The following is a 25,136-nucleotide window of genomic DNA, read 5'->3' as shown; positions in this document are numbered from 1 at the left end:
GCACCTGAGCCTAATGCTCAAATGATCAGTAGAGTAAAGGTCAGAGTAGTAAGCTTGAATGGACTGCTTGATCTCACTGGGTTGGAAGATCCAAGTGTTATAAACCAGAAGGGAGTTGATACAATTTCTCCTTCTTCTACAGATAGTGCTAGTATGGAAGAATTTGGTGTTCCTATCGCCCTCAATTAACCAACTTATCCTGGACTTAAGTCTCCAAAACTCGTTCTCTTGATCTAAAATGTAGTTGAATTCTTTCAGGAGAGTATGTTCTAGTGAATGTAAGTAAGAGCTGGTAGGGTAGTTATGGGATTTCTGAATACCTTCCAACCTAGCAAGAAGGTGCCTTTTCTTATGAAAAATGTTACTAAAAACCTCCTTGCTCCAGCTTTTGACAATGTTCTCAAAGGTTTTAGTGGCCAAGGTAAGGTCAGAACTAGGCTGAAAAGAGGTAGAGACAAGACCCTGAAAGTCTTTGTGACTACACCACATAGACTTTTAACTCCAAAAAAAATTGATTTTTAGTTTCGAAAGGGTTTTTATTATTAAAGTGACAAAATGAAGATAAATTGTTTCGAAAAAGATTATTTACATTCAAAACTCAGAGTCGCCACTTGGCATAAATCGGGTGTGCCAAGTCACCTTTGAAAATCCTTTTCCAAAATGGCTTGACTCTAAAACTGATCTGCGAACAGAGATTCCGGCTAAAGAATTCTATTGACCGATGGGAAGGTGTTAGGCACCCCTCGATCCCATGGATTGACCACGGCCGCTTGGTGGAGCATATCGACTAATTTTTGACACTAAGGATGTATAAACCACACAAAGCACGCAAAAATAATCAATCAAGCAAACAACACAAAAATAATCCAAAATTTAATGTCCAGTCCAATTATACAGTCCAAAAAATAGAAAAATGTAAAAATATTAATCCTATTTCTAAGCTAATCCTAGACTATGCTCTACTCGATGCCTCGGGCCTTCGTTACGAACTTTCTCGGGGTACAAAATACTTTGGGCCATTCCCCGACGAATAAACACAAATACCTCAAGGCATTCCCCGGCCAAATGATATATTTGATCTAAAAACCATAAAACCAAGCCATTCAACACATGTTTTCAACTTCAACATTTCATGAGTTCTAAATTTGCCTACCCGAACCTACTATTTGCCTATTCATTTGAATATGTCAAAACTTTATCACGTTCCGACGACATTCAAGCTTATTTAAACGAGATAACAATAAACCAAAAGAAAATCTAAATTCACCCTTTTTATCAATTTTTCAATCTTCGCCCCCAATCCATTCTCAACCACATGATTAATTCTTAGGCAAAAAACATTATTTCATGAAACGATCCATACTCAAGGGAACTAACCATGATTCAAAACAAGCAAATGTTCACCACCAACACAGATCAAGCAACATATAACACTCAATTCGATAGATTCGAATATAATAAATAATAGAAGGAGGGGATAGAATTAGACCTTAATTCGAAGATTTCAAAATTTAGTATTAACCTGGTGAAGAGACAAAACCCGCAATTAGACCTCAGATTGAATCTCAATCGACTAACCTGTCTCAACTCGAAATTTGTCCAACTCGAGGCCGAGTAATGCACGAAAACATGGAGAACAAGCCCGATTCTAATGAACCCACCCAACCTCGAGATGGATATCGTGATAATAAGAGAAATCTGAGCTGGATTCTAACAAATTTGCGACAACTTTGATATTTTTCGGTGACTGTGTCGCGACCCAATTGATGAACAGTAACCCATCGCCGTTGCAAAATTTTACCAAAAAGGTAAAAAAATGAATGGATCTCAAACCATCTCCCTTTAGTTTTCAACTATCTTTCTCGATTTTAAACCCCTCGCTCTCTTGCGCACGGTGGAGTGTACGGTTATGGTGTATCGATGGATGTGGAAGAATCTGTGTGTATGCCTATTTTGTGTGTCAATTCTCTATTTTTAGGTGAAGGTATATTATGAGGAGTCTGTGAGTATGTGTGTGTATAGAATTATGTGAAAAAGATGATGATGGTGAGTGGAATTTTTGGTGTCCTCTTTTCTCCAGGTCTGTGCGTGAATGGCCAGTGAGGATGATGGTGAGTGTGGGTATTGTTGTTGCTGTGTATGAATTCCCATGAATCCCCCAATATCAGTGAGTGGAGTGTGTGTTCGTGAGGGAGTATGTCGTGAGAAAAAAAAGAAAAATAAATCCTGGTTTTTCTCTGGTGAGGGTGAGTTGTCGTGTATGGTCTCTGTATATATATGTTGTGGGTATTCCTTTAAGGAGAAGGAAAAATGTAACCAAAAGTGGGGGTGGGGTAGGTGATTGGGATAAAGTTTGTTAGGATAAGGTTAGGGGTTTATTAAATTTTTGTTATTTTTGTAGATTATAATCATATGGGTGAGGGCACGCAGTAAGAAAGGGGTAAAAATGAATAACTTGGGTCTTCGTAAGGGACAAAATTAGGTGTCTACAGCCCCTGAGCAAGGAGTGACGAATTCGGAGGAGGAAAGAAGGGAAAGGTCGAACTCACTTGAGCCATCAAGTCTGATAGGCTCTATGGAGTGATGTCCTCCTGGAAATTAGGGTTGAGCACATTTAATAGTGCTGCCATCCAAACATGGTGGTCATAATTCTGAAGGCCCCAACTCAAACAATCTAAGGTCAGTTGAGCTAGATAACAGGGGTTCAGAACATGAAGGGTTAAGAGCTTCCCCTCCCATGGTAATTGGAGTTGTATCGAGTGGGTGGATAGGTACATCTCCAACCATGAGGAAGGGATGTGCTCCAAGGAAAGGGGCTCCGTCACTAAGGTGCTCATGTTCAAAGGAGCTTGAGAGCTCATTTTTGGAAGAAGGTAGAGTTTGCATGGCAGAATGAGTGATGTTAGGGTTAAGTAGAGGAGGAAGTTAATGAGTTTATCCCTCGAGAAAAGTATTAGCATTTAATGCTTTGTTCGTGGGAAAGGTAATATTCATTACTTAAGTAGGGGAAGATGAAGAGTTTTGCGTCGGCATGCGGTAATAATTAGCTTTGGCTTTGGGAGAAGGAGAGTGAGGTGGTAATAGTGGGACCCAGGGTTAAGAGCATACTTTTGGTAAACATTCTGTTCATTAAATATAATTAACTCAGTATTTATATCAGGAGATTGAGTTGCAGCATGGGCTTGGGTAGACCCTATATTAGTTGGAGAGCAAATAATAGGGCCCTTATCTTTATTGTCTGATAATATGGGCCCAATTACTTTCTGATGGCCCAACTTGCCCATACGGGAAGGAAGGCCTATCACAGGCGAAATTGGATCAGGCCCAACTTTGGAGCGAAGCCCAGTGAGCCAGCTTTGGCGAACTGGCCTATGGGAGGAGGACGACAGACCCTCATTGCCGCCTAACTGCTTTCGGGGTACCCTCTTGCTGGGGGACTGGAAGTGAAGATGGATACTTACTTGAATCCGCCGAAAGAAGGTTACCTTGACCCTGTTGTTCAAGCTTAGCATGGCTACCTGGGTGGTTGGGGTTCTTTCGTCGACGGGCAAAGGAGACGGTTCTCTAACCGTCACCTGCAGGTTCCGGAGCTTGCAAATTGGGATTTGAGTCCTCCGACTTCTTTGGTTCAGATAAGGTTGGACATGAAGACTTTGTGTGGCCGATAATCCCACACTCCGTACAGAGGATCCCTTCTCCCTCATAGACTAGATCTTGGTGATGATCTCCAATAACAATAGATGTGCGGATTGGAATGTTAAGTGCCACTTGTATGCAGATTCTAGCATATCGGCCTTTACTTGTGGCCGATGTGCATGCATCGATCTTTAAAAACTTCTCCAGTTTCTTTCCTACACGCTCTAAAAGACCCGCATCATAAAATTTCATAGGTAATTGAGGCAGACAAACCCAGATCACGGTAGCTTCCATCGGCGCAGCGGACGGGACGAAGCAAGGGTCCCATTTGCGCATAGAGAAAAAAATCCCCGTGATAAACCACGCCCCCCCATGGAGAGATTTCGCTTGATTTGCATTGTCAGTGAATTTCATAGTGAAGAAGCTGTGCCCCAGATCGATAAAGCATAGAGGTTCGGAGGGCTTCCAATTTAGTCCTCAGATAGGGATGGGAAAATTTCTTTTGAAAAGGCTTTATGATAACAACAAATTTCCAAGGCTCATAGAGGCGTTGTTTATCATTAGCAGAAAGGGTAATCGAGTTGGTGGAGTCGCTTTCTGATGGTACTTCCTCAAATTGAACATCCGAAAGGAAGGTTGACGAAGGCAGGAGATTTGTGGCTATGGCCTTATAAGAGGATTTGCCCTCTTCCATAAGAACTTCGTTTGGAAACGGATCAGTAGACAGTGATTGGGAGGAGGGCATAATGGAGAGTAGAAGAAGGTATGATCAAAGACAAGAAGAGAGTAAGGAAAATGAGAGGTAGAGAGAAGGCAGAGTATCTCACTCTAACCATAGCTAGTTCATATGAAGAAGTGCTCTTTAACTAATTCTAGATTTCTACTAGTACATTCATATTCTAAAAATTCTACATTCATCTGGCTTCTAATTCCCTTAGTCCTTTCAGTAAGAAAAGAAACTTTCAAAATTAAATAAAATGAGCATACTAACTATACATGTCATTAGAGACAAGTTTTGTATGATTAATTTTAATGGTCATTAGGGAATGTAATGAAGCTGAGTTTGGAGTCATCTTTATTAGAAACCTTCTAATTTGAAATAAATTTTTTATCAAAAATTCAGATTTAGCCGAATTTGCTTTCAAATAAATTATAGTCTTTTCTTATTAAAACGAGACTTTGAAAGCTATTGAATTTGCCTAGCAAGTTGGAGTTATAATCGTGACTTAGCAAATTATTAATTGTGAAAAAATAGTATCAAAGCTCTAAAATCTAAATTCATCGATCGATCTTATGAGATAATTCATGTCAAGTAGAATCTTACAAATAGGTGCAAAAATGTTTGTACTTAATTATTTTCAAGAGGTTACAAGCACAAAAATTTTTGGTTCAAACATAATCTTTTTGGCTTAGTACATCGACAATTTCTTAAGCTTATAATAAGTAAATTTTATGTAGACACTTGAATTATTCTTTGTTCCAATTAAACACTTCAACACATTTTAAATTGTATCTATTAGATACTTTTTGTTCAAATTTAAAAAAAATTATGTGTGTTCAAAAACATTTAGCCATTTATAAAGTAATTAAATTAATCACATGAAATATGTCATCTGATTTAATTAAACATATCAATATCAATTGAAACACATCGGACGTTTTATAACTTATTGGGATTAATGCATGTAGGATAAACCTTTTTTTTTGTTTTATATTTTTTTGTAAGAAAATGACATGGATGTTTAGGGTGGTCACAAGCACATGGGATGTGTTATGTGTATTATTAAGTGGGGTCAAATCTACAACACTCTGCTTGTAAATAACTGTGTTAAGAATTTGGAATATTCGTTAGATATTTGTGTAAAAAAATTTGAAAACACATATTCCAAAAATGTACCAAAAAATGAGAGCATTGGAAAAGTTGAATGACCCCTCTAATTCGTCTGTTTGATCAGTATTTTACAAAATTCGAGTTTGAGACTATTTATTTTCTTATGATTCTACTCCCCCGTCTCATTTTATCTGTTTCAAATTTTTTAATTTGATGTCCCATTTAATTTATTTTATTTATTTATCAAGATAAGACAATTTTTTTTCATTATACCCTTAGTGTAATTCATTACTCCTTGTTATTAGCATTCTTGAAAAATATTGCAAAGAGGAGTACCATTAAAAATCTAAATGGTGCTTTGGTATTAGTTATCCATCAATATTGAAACTAACAATAAGACACAATTAACAAGGGTAAAATGATAAAGTTACATTACCAATCATTCTTTTCTTAATAGTTGTACCATCCCAATTTGGAACGGGTAAAATGAGACGGAGGGAGTATTATTTAAACTTTCAAAAATTAATTTTGTACACACTGCAAATTTTATTTTTGGCAGAAACAACTCAAACCAATAGAACTTGAAATTTTTTTAAAATACATTGCGAATTTTGTTTACAAAATTTCTCAAATATATGTCATGCTGAAAATATATGGCAAAGGAAAGTTTATTCACGTTATGACGGTTCTCGATGATTGGTGACACGAACCATACGTGATTGCTGCAAATCTGCTTCCGTTATATGGAGAAATTTAATTGTAAATCTCCTAACTAGTATTTTATGATGAGATGCTACAGAAGACTTAAATATAGTATGTGTATACGTCACCTTAAATTCATACCGATAAAAAATAAATTGTATTATATGAAGAATAAAATTAAAGACTTATGAATAACACAAGACTTGTGTATACCAAGTATTTATGTGTTTGTCGTTGCTACTCTTTGGGTGTGCACCGGAGATCCCCTGACATCCTTTAGAATACACAATTGTTGTATGGGATTCAATTATTAACTTCTCTTATCGGATATCCGTGCTACATCAACTTAGCCATCCTCGCATATTGTAGTACCTAATTATTACAAATATAATCTCACTTCATCAAATTACGTCGATGTGAAGGGGCAAGTATTTACCTCATGTACTATTTGAATTCTTTCTTGAAATACAACTATACAAGTAAAAACTAAATTATTTCCATTTTTTGAATTACTACTAAAAAGGTGGAATCTTTTGTATTTATCCGTTATAATAATGGATCTCCAGTGTTAGACGTATGTGGTCCTTTGAGTCCAAAGTTCAAATATAGTAGTAGTACTTTCTTCAACTGCCAACCCCACTTCTCCACTCCCTTTTTTTTTTTTTTAAATGAAACTATTCACCATCCTAAGTACTATCTATTTTCTTAATAAGAACATTAGTCTACCTTAATAGTTTGTTTTCTGAATTTATGTTAGAAATGTTATTTTACTAGTTTATGTATGGTTGGATAGTTGAATAAAGTTTGAGGGAAACATTAAAAAAATCTCAAGTAGATAGCTGAAAGAAAAAACATTACATATAAAATATTGGATACTTTAAATAATGTGAGGCGTTTTGAAAAAAATAACGTGAATTTAATTTTTTTGAATAATATCACAACATCCGAACAATTGATATCAGAGTCATTGAAGAGTACTAATGGCGTAAGGCTCGCTTAGTGCCTTTGCCTATCTAAGGATCGATTTACTACCTTTACGCTAGCATAAAAAACGCATATATACAAAAGTTCACAATACTCGGATCACGTTTGTGGTATACTACCAAGTAATTTGGAATAGTGTGTATCAGATGCAATAACAGCGGCAGCAACAACAATATATTCAACGTATTCTCACAAAGTAACGTCAGGGGATAAGTATACGCATTTCATACATTACCTCGGATGAGGTAGAGGAGAGTCTGTTTCCGATAGACCCTTTACTTAGGACACAAAACAGTTGAAAGACATAGTACAAACAAAACAAAAATGGAATAACATACCAACATATTATAAGAGAAACAAGACTCCCACAGAGTGGTTACAAGACACTATGAATAGGAAACTACCAGACACACGTGTAGCACTTGCGATCACTGACCCGTCTACAAATAAAGCACTCCTACCTACTAGCAAGGACACACTCCCACCTACAAATCATCTATCCTAATGCACATTCTCCGCACCTTTCTACCTAAGGTCACATCCTTCAAATTAAAAATAGCTCATCACATTCATGTGTTAAAATTACAACCCTTCGAAGGTCTAATATTAGATATAGTTTTAGAAAAAACAATCTGTTCAAATTGCGTTTGTGATAAATATTGATGGAACTATCAAAATATTGAGTGGTCGTTTGGTTAGGAAACAAACTTATCTCAAATTAATTATTTCAAAATTTGTTATTCCATTCTTATGGTGAGACAAATATAACAATATAATTTCGGGATAAGTACTACCAAAATGAGTTATTCTATGCATTTTATCCCCATCAAACATACAATAATTCAACTTAAAATTAATTTTGAAATTACTTATCTCTTATCTCTTATTCCTCGTACCAAACGATCCAGTTTATTAGAACGTGCCCCTTTAGACCCCTTCTTGTGCCAGCAAGTCAATAACTCTGATTTGCTCTTTGAAGCTTTGTTTCACAACTGAATTGCCTAATCTCCTCATCAACAAAGTGCATTTAGAAATGATAGATTAAGTAACTAGATTATGTATTACTCCCTTAGTCCCATTTTGTGTGGGATCCGTTTTTAGTCCGTCTCATAAAAATGTGACTTTACAATAATTAAAAACATAAACTTTACAATTTTCATTTTTCCTTAGTAAATGATTTCAAAAGAATTATTTTAGATTATAAATTTCAAAAGTCTTCATTTTTTTAAAATGCCGCGCTTAGTCAAATTGTGCCATATAAAATGGGACGAAGAGAGTACATCAATGGAGTCAATGGCCACTTCCAAAATAGTTTCTTTCTGGAGGGATTCACCTGAGCTAAATAGATTGGATATTGTTGGGTCTCAGAACAAAAGTCGTATATTGATAGCTGAAAAGACTGAGAAGCTACATATAAGGTGTAGAATTTCTTAATGGTGTGAGACCTTTTGGAAAAAACCGTATGTACTTGATCCAAAACTGACTATATCACACCATGTAAAAGTGTCTTTGGGATTGTTGAGCCCAACAACTGATATCAGTGCTAGACTAAATGAGATGCGTATGAGAATGCAGCGAGTGATGAGGTGTAGGGGCTTGATCGGTTTGCTAAACCTTTACAAACTTGGAGATGCACACCACAAGAAGAACTAGTTGCGAATTTCAATTGCCATAAATACTCAAATGATGTGCATGACACACAATGGATATCAGCGACCCGTGGATTGTGATGATGGATCACGTGGAACATAGTTCGAGGAAGAAATTATGTTGGGTGTGCGAACAGAAGTCTCAAATTGATAGTTGAAAGAACTAAGAAGCTATATATTATGTGTAGAATCTCTTAATATTATGACCCCTTTTTGGGAAAAACCATATATATGACTTGATCCGAAACGAACAATGCCACACCATATAAAAGTATCTTTGAACTGACTGAGCCCAACATATATTAGGAACAAGATTATTGGTTCTAGCCAGGAGATGAAATTCCATGGCCCTATTGTTTTACCAATTATATATATCCCATAGGATAAGACTATTTTTCCTCAACCACCAAAAAAAGGAAAACAAGAGATCAAAGGAAATGTTGTTGAGATATTAGTTGTTTAATCATGTGCCTAGTCGTCGATTAATTAAGTTAATTAGGCATGCATTTAAGAAATACTTGTCCTTTCAATTTTATTTTCTTAATTCATATAGAAAGATGAGGTGAGTCTGTTTTGTTTCGAAATTGCATGCTCAACAAGTCAAAAAAATTAGTTAATTGGAGAACTTAATAAAGTTAGGTTTTTCCTAATATTTGAATCCTAGTTAATGTTCTTTTAGTATTAGGATTGGAGTTAAACCCAACTTATATATATCTTTATGTTATTTTTTGCTAAAATTGGATAAGACTTAAATTTCTCCAATGCAGTACATACTAAATTGTCTTACATGTTGAGTTTGGGTGTCGACTACGTTTTTCTTGGGTTGTTGTGCATTTCGCATATAAAATTTATTGGCTCGATTGATTTAAATAGATTTACTAAAAAGGTAAAGTGTTCACGATTAAGAAGATCTATATTGTCAAGATCCGAATATCAAAACATCTTTTTAACAGTGAATCGGGGGTGGCTCAAACACTTTGGTGGCCTAAGGCAAAAATTGAACGAAGACCTTAAATTTTTAAGAAAAAAATAATATATATTTTCTTATAAAGTCTATATTTTAAATATTTTGAGATGAAAAGTTGTTAGTATTTTTTAATAGTTGATTTCTTCTAATAATTTTTTCATAACTAATGTGTTTAATCTTTCTTGAGGCATAGTACTTTAAAGTTTAAATACATCAAATTTCAGTAATTCTTTACTTTTATATAAGAAATTTATTTTTTCTACGAATAGTTCTTAATAATTTTTTTTATAAAAAGCCTATAATCTATTATTGTGAAAAAATGAGGCCCCTCAAATTTAGAGGCCTAAGGCGGTTGCCTATTTTTTTTAAACTATGTAGAGCCGGCCCTGCAGTGAATAAATTTCAATCATCCAAATATCAGAATTTTATATATCACTTTTCAATTACTAATATGAGACTTTGTTTGCATACTTCAGCTTCTACTTTGACACATTTAAGTAAAGTCTTAGTATGTCACGACCCAATCCATCGGGTCGTGCCGGACATCTACCTACACCTACCTCAGATAGAAAAATCCTGATAATCCCGTAAATCAATTAAATGCGAAAGTTAAAACGAGAAATACTTGACTAATTGAATATTCACCATCCGAATGTCTAATCAAATTGAAATACTATTACTCGTTCAATTCTTCTCAAAACTTGATTCAATACATCAGGTAGGAAAAGTAAGTGCGAAAAATAATTATAAGTGACTCCCCAGGACCTAATCTAAGATACAAGAGCACTAGACAACAAGTAGGGATATTCATGACACAACATCCATGTAGGATATGTAGAAAGGGTAGGAGTATTTTTGCTGAGTGATCGGCATCGCTGCTATAAAAACTCCAACTAGTCCTCACCATGACTATACCCCTCGATCGGAGATATAGTAAGTATAGCATCAACACAACCACACATATTGGTAAGATCAATAATAAATAGGGAAAAATCACAACATCGGGTAAATTTTTTATTTTGAATCCCCAAACTATCAATGGTTATTATCCCTCCCTAGCATCTTTGTGACCTACATTTAGCATCTCTCTGACCTACCTGTCATTTAATATTTTCTTATATCTTTGTCCTTTGACTTACATTTTGTATATCTTTGTCCTTAAGCTATAATCAATTAAGTTCTCTCGGTGCTCGCAATCACAAGACTTTGTCGTTGAATCATATTTCTAACACCGTACAAGGGACCTCATTTACAGAACATATATAAGATAAAATGCATGCTCAAACATATCATCTCTCCTCATCTCATCATCATTACGTACCGATAAGGTACCTGGTCCATTACCACATCATATCATTCTGTACCGACGTGGTATCCGACCCATTATAACATCATATTATATTGTACTAGCGTCGTACCCGACCCGTTATCTCAACACCTCAACATAATGCATATGAATGGAAGCAAGAAATCAATAACATAACTCATATAAAAGACAATCACAAATGTCAGCCTACAAAGCGTCACGGTTTAATTCAGCTTACCGTTACATCTATCTTCTTATTCATTTATTCAATGACCTTAGCCCTCACAATCACGAGTATCTCAATACCTCAACACAATGCATATGAATAGATGCAAGAAATCAATAACATAACTCATATAAAAAACAATCACAAATATCAGCCTACAAAGCGCCACGGTTTAATTCAGCTTACCGTTACATCTACTTCTAATTCATTTATTCAATGACCTTAGCCCTCATATAAATTTCACAATCACGACTTATCACGCACCCTAATGGGTCTGCTATCACCTGAGTTCACATTATTATGTGTTTTTCCTCTAATCGTATCTTACCCTCAAGATTTTGTATTACTTTCCAACTATGAGAAACATTAATCGCGACAATATGACAAGCAATATCTGCACTACAAATCGGTTGACCTCCATATCTTTTTACTCACTATCTCATCTTCTAAACTCTGAAAAGTATCAATCATGACCACTAAGACATTAGGGCTAGACAAGTTTCCCTTAAAGCAATTCGGACATTTATGCATTCATGTATTAGTCGGGTCATCCTAATTTTTCATTTTACCATTTCATATTACTTCGTTCAACTTTCCACCTTAGCCAGCCCTGAGTGATAATAAGCTACGCACTTTTGCCTCATATTCCTATCCAACATTAACCCAAGCAACCATTAGCATGGATGCAATAACTCAACATATTCATGCCTATCTGAATTCTAACATGTCCATCCATCCAACGTCTTGCTCGAAGGCTTAATGTATGATACTATTGATATTAATATTTATGTTAAAAGTATCTAGCCCGAGTCTAGTTGCTACAAACTAAACCTTAGCTTTCCTCTTATATGAAACATACTGCTACGGAGAGGAGTTAGTTGTCCCACTTGTGCTAGACATATTTCCATGACGGATTTTCTCCGATGTGCCTCGAAATCGTTCTCATAAACCTTGATTTTTGAAATCTCATGATTGGAGAGTTAGGATTTTTCAGAGCGTTTTAAAGAAAGGTGGAGACCTAGGAAAATAAAAATAAAGAAGGGTTTTAAAAATCCCTCGGTTGACACATAGCCTGTTATTGTTGCTAACTCAACTTTTACCACTGCATCGGTTATGATACCGCTGCATCGGTTATGATACCGCTGCAGCGGTTACCAATAGTCCGGTCCAGCCCCTTATTGGGCCTCTTGTCTCAATTGCCTAGGCCACGATTTCTTGCCGATTTAAATTTTTTTGATCCATTACAAACTATTATTTATTGTAAATTATTTTGAGGCCTTTTCACACGTAACAACAATTTGGATCATTACATAGTGTTGCAAAAATTAATAATCTTTTGTCCAACATTTATAATTTCTTCATTCAATTCTTGGTTACTATGATGGACAGACTGATGAGATAGGGTCTAGAAGATGGTTAACATACTTTTGGGTTAACAAAATTTTGAAAAAAACTAATGCATATGATACCTTAAGTAAATCTTGTATAAAGAATTACATGGTTGACACACTTCTGGGCTTGATGTAATATAGATCAAGAGACGAATATTTCTTCTTTAGTTGACTTAAACAGGTTCTTTAACCAACAAAGGTTGTGGTGGAGTGGTAAGTACTTCTTCATTCTTAACCAGAGATTTCGGTTCGAACATCCTTGGGCACGGAGTCACCTTCGTTGAGGAGCACACTAACACTCCCCCCTCCCCAAACCAAAATGAGACTTCTCAACGTGAATCTGAATTTAGTCGGATACCAATGCGGATATCGAACATTGAGTAAAAAAATAAAAAAAAAAAAATCGTATCAATCATAGTGATACCTTGGCGAATAGTCAAACAGTCAAACATAACAACAGTTTACTAAATAACTCATGATATAGTTACAACCGAACAAATTCAAAGCAGAAAAGATAAAACTCCAACTCTCGCTATGTTTTATAATCTTTGTCAACTCTTGCTATTTTAGGTAAATACAAGCATTGATTTGCTCTTTCGTGTAATTTTTTCTTCCCTAGTAAATTTTTTAAAAAAAACGGAAAAGGATCAAAAATACCTTTGAAATGGATCAAAAATACCCTCGTTAGTTTTTTGGCGTAAAAATACCCCTTCGTTAAATATTTGGCTAAAAAATAGCCACTCCTCCTAACAGAATTCCACCAAGCATGCACCTAGGTAAAAAAGACAACGTGGCCATGCCACATCACCATCCACGTGTAAAATTTCATCTTTAATTCCACAACCCAATTTATCATCCAACCCCACCCAAACTGAAAAAAAAAACCAATAATCCAGAATTGATCCATGCAGCAGGTACCTTTTTGTATTTTACTGTTTGAATAGCTCGCAAGAATACTTGTTTTCATGATTTCTGTTTAAAAGATTTCTTGTATTTGGAATAGATATATAAGTTTTTTCACTTCAAACAGAAATTCAGGTGGAGAACTGCATGGAAAACTTTTTATTTTGTCTTTATTGGTGGTTTTATTTATATGCAACTGCTTGGTAATTATCATTATTGTTATTTTCTTCTTGATCAAAATGAAAACTTTTACAGCAGGTTGTTGAAAATATTTTTACACATCATCAAAAATGTGTGATTGATTGTCGACACACAAGCACCTAGCAATGAACGAAAAATATAGAAAAAAATTTGACAAAATACTGTCATAACTATAAACTCGTGGTTAGTCATTAATGAGAAACTGCTGGTTAATGTTATGCTTGTGTGTTATCCTATAATGGTAAGTGAATAATTGAATTTTTTTTATTTTTTATTTTTTTTAAAGTTTGTGATCTTAAACTAAAGATATTTCATTTGGGTGAGTTTTAGCTATTGATTTTAGATCAGGTTTTTTCAATTTGGATCGGGTCGAATGATAAATTGGATTGTGGAATTAAAGATGAAATTTTACACGTGGATGGGGATGTGGCATGGCCACATGGCATGCTTGGTGAAATTCGGTTAGGGGGAGGGATATTTTTGAGCCAAATATTTAATGGATGGATATTTTTGAGGAAAAAAACTAATGAGGAGTATTTTTGATCAATTTCAGATAGTTCAGGGTAATTTTGATCCCTTATCGTTTAAAAAAACATCGTTTCTAGGTAAGTCGACAAACTACATTGTCCTAGGGTAACTATCAGTTGTCAAAAGTCCAATAAGCTTTTAATGCCCATTCGGTTGAAATTGCTAGTACAAACTACCTGGAGAAAGAAAAAAAAAAGAACTATACAATATTTGCTAAAATTATGACATTTGGTTTAACAATTGGTACTACGTACTTTGTACTACATTGGCAATCACCAATAAGATAACACTATTGAGTATTCCTTTCACTAATCCTTCAAATTGATTGATTTGTAATTAATTTTGTTTAGTTGGTTGATCAATTAAATATCCAACTTTATATATTTAAAAATCAATTCTTGAAATTTTTAATCAACTTTAGTGCATTTTTTATAGATCACCTTGCATCAGCAGTCCATTTTCCTGGCCAAAAATCAAGCACAAGTTAAGGAGCAAGTGGGAAATTATATTGAAATCTTGTAATTAATCTTGTTGTTGAAGTTAATCAACAAATAAACTTGACTATGATCCTCCAACTGCAAAATAATATATACAACTTGATTAGTTTACTTGCAATGTTATTTTTTTTTCCCTCAAGATTACTCTAAGAACTAACATTTAAATACCACTTGATAGGACAGTACTCCTATTTACTATATCCTCCTTGGTCCTTTTTACGGAACATTGTTGGTTGCTCGATCTAGTAAGTTGGTCGTTTTTCAGCCATGATTAATCATGGGCGAATCCAGCTTATCGGATGTGGTTCACCAGAACCCAATAATTTTTATTCAAAATTCTCTATACCTATTAAAATCTTCACGAAACATTTATAAATAGTTGACTATATGAACCCGGTTAAATTATTAGCCTATATTGACTTGAAATCGATATAGAATTTCATAAATTTCAAATCTTAAATCTGCATCCCCGACTAAGTCATTTGTATATAAGATAAGGTGTGATATCTCAAGATTAAGTCTGGGACACCGTACATCCCGCCTTATCCCGTACAAATTTGGAATTATTTTATTCCATATCTCAAGTAGGATAAATTAAACTAGAAATTATAATCCCAAAATTATAATAGCAAGATAATTTAGTACGCGTACCGCTTATCAAACGGCCCCTAAATATACACGGGTGGACTCTGCATTGTATTGTTATAGCGAAAAAACAAAAAGCTTTTTTATAAGAGTAATGGTTTTTTAAACGAGGCATTTTTCTTGAGTGAAAATGATTTAGAATACTTCATTTTTTTATGCTATATAATTGGGTAATGTTACAACAAATTAAACTATACAATTCTTAAATGGTTTGAATGTAACCTTAATATGGGTTGTACACCTAATTTTCTTGGAAAGGTAGGGGAATATTGATAATAAAGGTTCGTTCGAATTTGACAATAAGTTAAAAATAATAATTAGAAGAATTTATTAATGAAGGATTTTCATTTTTTTTTTTTAAATGTTGGTTGGGTTGTTGAGAAAACAAGTAAAAGATGGTATGAATTTGTAGTCAATAGAAATTTCAACTACTTTTAAGGTAGCTAAACTGATAACTTTACCTCAGTTTGTTACCAATGGTCATTTCTTAAATGGAATATCACACACTTTTAGTCTCTGCAACTTGTAATTTCAATTGAAAACATTTGCTATATAAATGTAGTTAGTTGTAGTTTTAGTTTACTACATATTCCTGGTGCCATTTCTTGATTTTAACGTTAGCAAATTCAGTCATTTCAATGGGTAAATTTACCAAATAAGGCATCATTGACCTTTTGTAGCAGCCCTAGTCAAATTGTTTGGATCGTTTGATACAGAGACTAAATTATTCTGGAATTATAATTTTTGAACTAAGTTATCCCATGATAATTTATACCGTCAATCAAACGTAATATAAATTTTTTCCAAACTTAATCCTGAGATACCCCACCTTTTTCCGCATACCAAAGGATCCCTTAGTATTGTCCGGCGTCCGCTTGAGCCTAGACCTACACGTATTTGTCTCTTAGGTTTAAATTCAAAAGGCGTCTAAACAGTTGATTCTGAAATGTAAGATTCTTGACTTTCATCTCAAAATTCGCTTGAAATGTAACGCACACCCTTCTTTAGAAGCTTACCCTCTGTTATGGGCCTCAGACCTTTAGACCACCTATACACACAAAATGAACCTACAAACAATATCTAAACTCCAAATCTTTTCTATATTGAAACAAGAAATCTATTTAATTGTTTTTGTCTAAGAGGAGAAAAATATCATTCACAGTGTACTTCTGTTTGCTAATAGAATCCTAAGATCAAGTGCATTGGTATACATGGTGGACTAATAAAAGGTAGATTGAGAATGAAACTACAACATAATTAGGTAGAAAGATATAGAAAGCAACTTGTCACTTATACCCATCTCAAAATAGTTATAGTTATCCATACATTTAATTCTCTTAATTGCTTATATAAGCTTTTACAATTAGCTATAAATTGACATAATGCTTAATCAACCAACCAAATATTGGACACAACTACAAAGTGCGAGTACAATCTTTTTTTGATTTTCTTTTTTTTTCCCCGAAAAGTATCATACACGTCGTCAATTACAAAAATTGCCAAAATTCGGCCAAACTAATTTATCGATATGACCAAAATATACATAACTTACACACAAACATACATATATATTAATATATTATATATAGGACATGTATATTTATACTTGAATATACAAAACCTACTCACTATTTTATAAACTGGATCATCCAAACGCATCAGACTCTAACTATTCCTTGTCAACGCAGAAAATTCGAATTGCAAACGCAATATACCAGCTACAAACATTTTGGCCTTAAGTTTGGGACTGGACATTTGAACTTCAATCTCGTAGGTCTCAAGTTGATTCTGAGGCGACTAAACATTAAGTACGTTATAATTTTCGACTATGTTTAAATTGCAGTCTTCCAAGAGGCTATGTAACACATAGTTCTTATTTGCTCTTCACCTCTTTCAAATAGCAATTCTCGGAAACAGTCTCTCTACCTTCACAGGGTAGGAGTAAGGCTGCATTCACACACCCTCTCGAGACCCCACTTGTAGAATTACACGGAGTATGTTGCTACTTCTCTTTCATATAATAATTCACAAATACAAGACATGATGTTGGCTCTCTATATCGTACCACATGCTCTTTAGTACAAAATGGCAAGTCTCATTTGTTAGAATGTTAGAAACTAAACAACATATTGATAATGCGACAGCAAAGTACAAAACCATGGAACTTTGGACATGGTTGGTCAGCAAGAAAAGAAAATCTGGTAATTTTTACGCACTGACTGTATGAACAATGCTTCATTCAAACAACTATAAAGCAAAAGTGATGAGCTTTGTTCTTCATTTCCTTCGTTCTTCTAAACATTTGAACGTATAATAGTCATTTTAATGTCCGGTAGGTGCTTCACAAAAATGAATCAGCTCGTGTCACCTCGACTATTGCATCAAGTACTTCCTACCTCCGACTGTTACAGCTACTAGGTAGCTCTTCCAACGAAATTTTAGGCAAGCAGGAAAAAGTCACCTAGCATATCACATGGTTAATCCCACTTCATTGACTGCTAAGTGCAACAAAGACGGCGGTCTTACAAGAGTCAAGGAGTTGTATAAAATTTGGAAGGAGCAAGAAAACGATAGATTGATAGAAAATGGCTGTCTCATACAAACTCAGAAAATACCATAAATGCAAGCATATGCTGACTACATCTCTAGGCATTATTTGGCAGGTGCAATATGGTGTAGCGAAAAAATAAAACTGCTTTAGCACATAATATTAAATATATCAATAGGTAAACATTCCACGCGACAAAACATGGTGGAACTAACAAGATGGCTTTCATGCATACTGAATGATAGTCACTTGGCTTTATCTACTTCACTCTTTGCCATCGGCAGCACGCAGGGAGCCCAATTCAACCGGAGCTTGTGTTCCCACAACTTTGGATGACCCATAAGCGGACACATCGGAACCCTGCACTTTCTCTTTCTCAATTTGTTCCTTGATCCAGAAATATGTAATTCTCAACCCATCCTGAATCATTTGGAACACAGACATTAGAAGTGCACTTATACAATTAATAAACACCAAAGGATGATCAAATGATCTAAGTTGATACCTTCAACTTCATCGTAGGAGCCCACCCAAGCCTTTCTTTTATGAGTGTGTTGTCAGAGTTTCGACCACGCACACCTTCTGGTCCCGGGATGTGATGGATAGGAAGGTTCTTGCCATCAAAGCCGAGGACTATCTCTGCCATCTCATTCATGCTTACCATCTCATCACTTCCGATGTTCACAGGCTCTCTAAAGTCTGATTTCGTTAACCTAAATAGGGAATAAATTTGTTTGAGCAATGGAAGTGCATCTCCAAAACAAAAGTTTGACTCGTTCCAGATGCTAAAACATCACCAATTAGGATTAACGATATTCTGAAGGGCCTCTATTTCCTATTAAATTTATTTCTGGTGAGGCATGGGGTCCAAGGGAAAGGTCCATTAGAAGAATATTTTACTTTTTAACCCAAGATTGTTGGTCAAAACTAAGCCAAAATCTCTCTTTTGCATTTTTTGCCATGATCTCTGACGTATCACAGGACCAAGTCCCACCAAGCTCACATACAAAATAAGGAGGTTCTCGGATTCTCTGTCGTCTACTCTTCTCGATAACTTCAAATTTGGTTTACAGGACTCGAGACTAGGGAGGATTCAATTTAGTAGGTGGTCATTCGTATTGCATATGTGTACCTTCCATCAGAGGCACATTGCTTGAAAAAACCTTTTATTTATTTCACTTCTCTTTCTTGGCCTGGGGTTTTTTAGGGAAGGAGGTGTCTCCAAGCATTGAACCATGGGATGCTCAGATCCATACAGACTACATATTTGAGTGACACAGTATTCTCAATTAAAATTCCGGAAGAGAAATCTTATTATGTTTAGAGTTCCACGTTACCTCAGAACACCTTCAACACACTCATCAATGAAGGTGAAAGATCGAGTTTGCTTTCCATCTCCCCACATCTCGAATTTGTCAGTGGAAGTGAGGGCTTTTCTACAAAAAGCTGCTGGAGCTTTCTCGCGTCCACCTATAGTTTTAAACAAAAAGTTGAACACTTCTCAAAAAAAACAAAAGACAACGTACCGACATGTAATTTGCTTGAGCGAGATTACCTTTCCATGTTCCAAATGGGCCATAAATGTTATGGAAACGTCCAATGCGACATTCAATTCCGAAGTCCTTGTTGTAGTGCTTACATAGCTCCTCTGTTGCTAGCTTTTCTAAGCCATAAGCATCTTGAGGCTAAAGTCATAATAAAAACTGTCATCAATACTGCAGATCATCTAATTCCAAATACAGCTGACACTTATTAATATTAATTCAAGGTACAAACCTCTGCAGGCCAAGCATCAGACTCCTTTAAGCTCACGTTAGTTTCCAACTGCTTAAATTCAGGGTAAATGCAAGCACTGGATGCATAAAAGAACCTGTAACCAAAATTTGAAAGGTCAATCTCTGGAAACAGTAATATCCTTTATTGAGAATTTTCGATTTTTTTTTAAGGAATTGGAAAGGGTAGTATCCTTAGCTACTCTAACTTAACAAAGGGGACGAACACGGGAAATCAGAATCAGCTATAAGGAAGGAAAGGACCCTATAGTGGTATTCATCACGGAACAAATATACTTTTTGACACGTTATGTTAAGATATCAAAAGCAAGAGGAATCAACCAAATGAAAATGTATTTGTCAGCCAGCTTTTTCAGTCTATTCACCCAAGCCCCGAAACTTTAAGACCACGGGTTGAAATCCCGTCTCTACACCTTGTTTTGCCTCATAAAGGAACATGACTGAAGATTGCAGTGCTCCTAGATGACTAGTAATACTTTTTGCTTTATTTTACTAGATATTAGAAAAGGCTTACGGATGTAAAAAAAAATTGGCCCACAGAAGGAAAGGGGTGCGACAAATAGAAAAAACTTCGTCATCTTTCTGCACATGAGGTCTAACATAACAAATTGATATCAGTAAACTCAACCATCTACAAGGAAATTACAGTACTAACCTACACCCAAAATTCTAAACAACTTTTTACATTAGTATGTGTATATTATTGGTTTCTTCTACTCGGTCACTGGGGACAGCGTGTTGCAGAGGGGTTTTTTAAAGCACTGAATTTAGATGGCAATATTATCCCCTATCTCCCACCTTGCCAAGGTAAGTCCATCATTTTAGAATGAACGAATGCCAAACGATGGTTGTCATATATAAATTTGCAAGTGAAATATTCATAATTTAATGTAACCCTTTCATCTTAAAAAGAGAAAAAAAAAGTCCAAATAAAACCAGTAGCACTTCAATACAGCATAGGTGACTTGCATTAGAACACGTCTGATGTTAAACACTGAACAACACTCCCTAAGAAAGCAGGAGAGATTGGCTAACCTCTTAATACCATTTATTCTTGAAGCCTCCATCATGTTAAAGCTGATCATAGTATTGTTATACATGATCACCGAGTGGTTAGACTGAATGAAGCCCATACCTCCCATATCGGCAGCAAGATTGAACACGTGATCAACTCCTTTTGTGACTTTTAAACAGTTATCCATAACCCTGAGATCAACAAGATGGAACTCATGACAAAACATGTCCTCAGACATGTGCTCATTCTTCTTCCAGTCAGAAGCAATAATGTAATGCCCCTCGGTCTTCAGACGCCTTGCAATGTGTGAGGCAATGAATCCACCAGCTCCTGTAATAGATATCCGAAGCTTTTCTGAAGGCCAGTAAGGTTCCCGCTCAAGGTTTTCATATGTGTATTCCCCGTACTTAGTTTCAACAGAAGTTCCCATTCTGTGCACAACATACCATCATTAAAAGGAAAATGTGGGGAATACTACGTCAAATGGAGCCAATCTCGAGAGTCTAGATGCATTAGTTAGGAACATAACAGAATCAAACTCACCGGATTATCAAAATACTTGCAAAAAGAAGGAACAACATTAATGAAGTGAATCTCCTTGTGGTTAATACCGAAACAAGAAGTCAAAGACATACATCAAGTAGGGATGAAGGACAAACTCTAGGTGTAAAGCACATAAAATGAACATCAAGAATAAAATTTTATCTGAATACACTAGGAATTACTTTGAAATTGTAATCTTTATTGCTTTCTTTGAGCCAAGGGTCTATTGGAAACAGCCTCTCTACCTGCCAAGAAAGGGGCAAGGTCTCCGTACACTCTACCCTCCGTAGATCTCACTCATGGGACTACCCTCCGTAGATCTCACTCATGGGACTATACTGGGTATGTTGTTGTTGTACGCTAGGAGTTGCATTTGAAAAATCACATTAAGAAAAGGGTAAGGGTCGAATTTTTCCCAGTCCTATTCAAAACATCTCACTTTCTCTATCCGTCATACTTTGGTCTAATATTGCCCCATCGTTAGGAAAGAGTCTCGTCGCTCTTCAACCTTGATGGAATTCCTCAATCATAGAGTGAAAAATTGGCAAGAAAATTGGAACACGTGGAGTCCACCCCTAATCACACCCGAGCTCCATAAATGCCAAATGACAAATATGAGATGATTTGCCAACGTCAAGGACATAAATGTACTTTTGGGAAATTGAGTCATTGGAAATAGTACAGGGGAATATTTGAACCTCACAGAAATAATGGGGTTGACATGATCCCTCAATTGATAGTTATTATCAAGTCATCTTTCTTCTTAATTTCAAATTTTCACAACAAAGAATTTAACTTTTTGAGATAATTACTATTATATTAGTTGAGTGACGATACAAGAAATCAACTCCAATTAGGGAGACAAACAGGGATACTCACTCCATCTCAGCCAGTCGAACAAAATACAAAAACTAACACCACAAAACTAAAAGATTCTCTTTTCAATAAGGAAAACAAAAAAGATTCACTTAACATAGGCTTTTTCATATCACAGCATCAAGATATAGTATTTGCCATCCGTTATACTTTGGTCTAATTTTGCCCCGTTATTTGGAAAATGTCTCGCTCTTCGCCCTTGATCCCTAATGGAACTTCTCAATGATAGACAGAACCTGAAAAAAATAAATTGGACCTCTCTTCCTCGGATAAATTGAACACGTGGAGTCCACCCCTAAACACGTTCGAGCTCCATTAATGCCAAATGACAAGTATGAGACAATTTGCTAAAGGCAACGATATAAATGCACTTTTGGCAAAATTAAGTCATTCCAAATAGTACATCGGCAAATTTGAACCTCCCACAAATAGGGAGCTTTGATTGCTCAGATGGTCACTCAATTAATCATTCTTATGTAAAAAAGTCTCTTCTTCTTGATTCCAATTTTTTACAACGACGAAAGTAACTTTCTGAGATAATTACTGTTAGACGAGTGAGCATATGCGAAATCTAACTCCGTATAGGTAGACAAACAGGGATACTAGTAGAACCACCCTATCTCAGCCAGTTAAACAGAACACAAAGAATACACCACAAAACAATAAAAGATTCTCTATTTTGGACAAGGAAAACAAACAAGATTCATTTAACAAAGGCTTATTCACATCACAACATTATGATATAGTATTTGCATAAAGAACAAGAAAATTTATAAACAGAACTAAAAACTATTCCTTATTGCAGCACCACAACAAATTAAGCACTAAACAATTCAGCAAGTCCACACAAAACACCCAACTAACACAGAAAAAATGTATTGATATACCAAATAGACCAAAAAGGATAGAATTTTTTTCCATATTAAGATAAAAGAAGAGAGAGAGAGAGAGAGAGAGAGCAACAAGTGTACCAAAACCTCAAAAAATCCAAAATGAGAAAAGCAACCTCGGAAAAGTTATAAAGAATCAAATCACATTAAAAACCCTTAAACCCCACAAATTAAAATTAAAGATTCAAAGAGAAAACACATCCAAATTAAAACCTCAACAAAAAAAAAAAAAGGAAGACAGAGTGCAAAATACCTTGAAAAAATTGGACTTTTGAGGTCTTGAAGGAAATGGCAAAACTCAATAACGATAAGGGGCTATGTCTTCTTTTTTGGGGGGAAGAGGGGTGGGTGGGGGATCTCTATCTTTATAGAGCTAGTTAACAATTTCCAAGTTGCAGGGGTTTCCTGGTTCAAGATTAATATAGTAGGCAATATTCTTTATGTGGACCAGAATTTATAGAGACGGAAAAGGGGCTGTATATCTGATGTGGAATATAAAGCATACTAGGAATAGAGTCGGTTTGAACAATCATCTTCAAAATCCATTTTCATTGGTCTGTACTTTGTAATAATTCTAGGCCATGAAGACTTTCATTCACACGCTCATTTAATACATTATTATTATTTTTTAATAATTATCATTCGATATTCGATGTTCGAAATTTAATTGCATGATTAATTCAAATTTGCATAGATTTTAGTTAAATGAGGTTTTTTATGGAATACTCGAATAAGTGATTTCCAGAAAGAAAATATTTCATAATTAGCGGTTATAACGATAAATACGATAATTTTTGAAATTTTTGAATGCATGCATGTTGAATTAGGGGATAAAGGAGATAAGAAGCTGCACAGACTCGTGGAGGTGAGAAAGTGAAATGCTCGAGACCTCGATCAAGTGAAGTGTGAAGTACGTCAATTATGAGGAAGTCTAGCCTCATCATAGGATTGAAAAGTTTTAATCCTCATTGGTAGGATTAGGGAATGGAGATATCCAAGCAAAGGTGGGAGTGACCTTTGTTGTGAACAAGATGAAAATAAGGTTAAGAACGTTTGAACATGCGCGAGAAGTTAGATATAGTGAGTAAGAGAAAAATCAATAGTAGGTCAAATAAGTACCGAAAGATGCGCTTAGACAGGACATAACATAATTTAACTTATCGGGGACATGGCCTTAGATAAGACTGTGTAAAAGTTACGGATTAGGATAGAAGATTAGTAGATTGTGGAGTATTGTCTTGCTTCTCGATGGTTTGAGGTTTTGGTGGTTTATGTCTTAGTATTAGCTTTATTCTTCTGGTGTCTTATTTTTTATGTATATCATCATAGGTCGTTTACGATATTTTAATCATTGCACTATTTTTTTTCTATTATTGTTTCCATAATAGTTGTTATGTTTTCTTCGTTGTCGATTTCTCTTTTCTTATTTACTTTGATTGATTCTACTCAAGCTGAGGGTTTCTGGAAACAATCTCTCTACCTTTATTAAGTAGTGATAAGATCTGTGTACACTCTACTTATCGAAATTTAATACGCAATCTATACAGGAGGCAGAAGTTTCATAACTATAAATACTTGTACAGTAATATATCAAATAAGAATTGTCGTTATATGATTTCGACTGAAACTAAAAAAAAGTACGCAGATCAAAAAGAATCCATCAAAATAATTAAAATAGAATTTTTCGAAGAATGTGTTGGGTTATTGGGTTTTTTCCCCTTCCTATATAGATAAATGAAGCTCAATTTGGACCAACCAACTTTTCGCCCATAGACCTATTATTATGGGTCATATATATTCTTCTTTTTAGTCTTATTCCAACATCACAAAAGAGAGTTTTCAGCAGCCCAAGAGAGAAAAGAAAGCTGATTTTCGCCTAAAAAATTCAGTCATAGCTGTCAACTTCAAATTGCGATTTCCGTTTTGTTTCTTGTCCAATTGAGATGATTTTTGGACTGCTTGTTCCTCTCATCTCAATCTTTGATTAGAAAATGACGGAGTTTGG

The 25,136-nt window shown here is 35.2% G+C and overlaps 1 protein-coding gene across 1 annotated transcript; it reads right to left on the bottom strand.

Moving 5' to 3' along the window:
- Positions 1–18,015: 18,015 nt before the first annotated feature.
- On the bottom strand, positions 18,016–23,725 carry LOC107864663 (GDP-mannose 3,5-epimerase 2). Its single transcript, XM_016711101.2, has 7 exons — positions 23,385–23,725; positions 20,843–21,253; positions 19,791–19,884; positions 19,570–19,699; positions 19,352–19,484; positions 18,520–18,727; positions 18,016–18,434 (listed from the first exon to the last, which is right to left on the bottom strand). The coding sequence occupies exons 2-7, from the start codon at positions 21,250–21,252 to the stop codon at positions 18,279–18,281; spliced, it is 1,131 nt and encodes a 376-aa protein (XP_016566587.1). The 5' UTR covers position 21,253; positions 23,385–23,725; the 3' UTR covers positions 18,016–18,278.
- Positions 23,726–25,136: the final 1,411 nt, after the last annotated feature.

Source organism: Capsicum annuum, chromosome 3, assembly GCF_002878395.1.
Source record: "Capsicum annuum cultivar UCD-10X-F1 chromosome 3, UCD10Xv1.1, whole genome shotgun sequence".
In the NCBI taxonomy this organism is placed as follows: Eukaryota; Viridiplantae; Streptophyta; class Magnoliopsida; order Solanales; family Solanaceae; genus Capsicum; species Capsicum annuum.
Note: the sequence above shows the minus strand (reverse complement) of the source record. Positions and strands in the feature narration are given on the sequence as shown.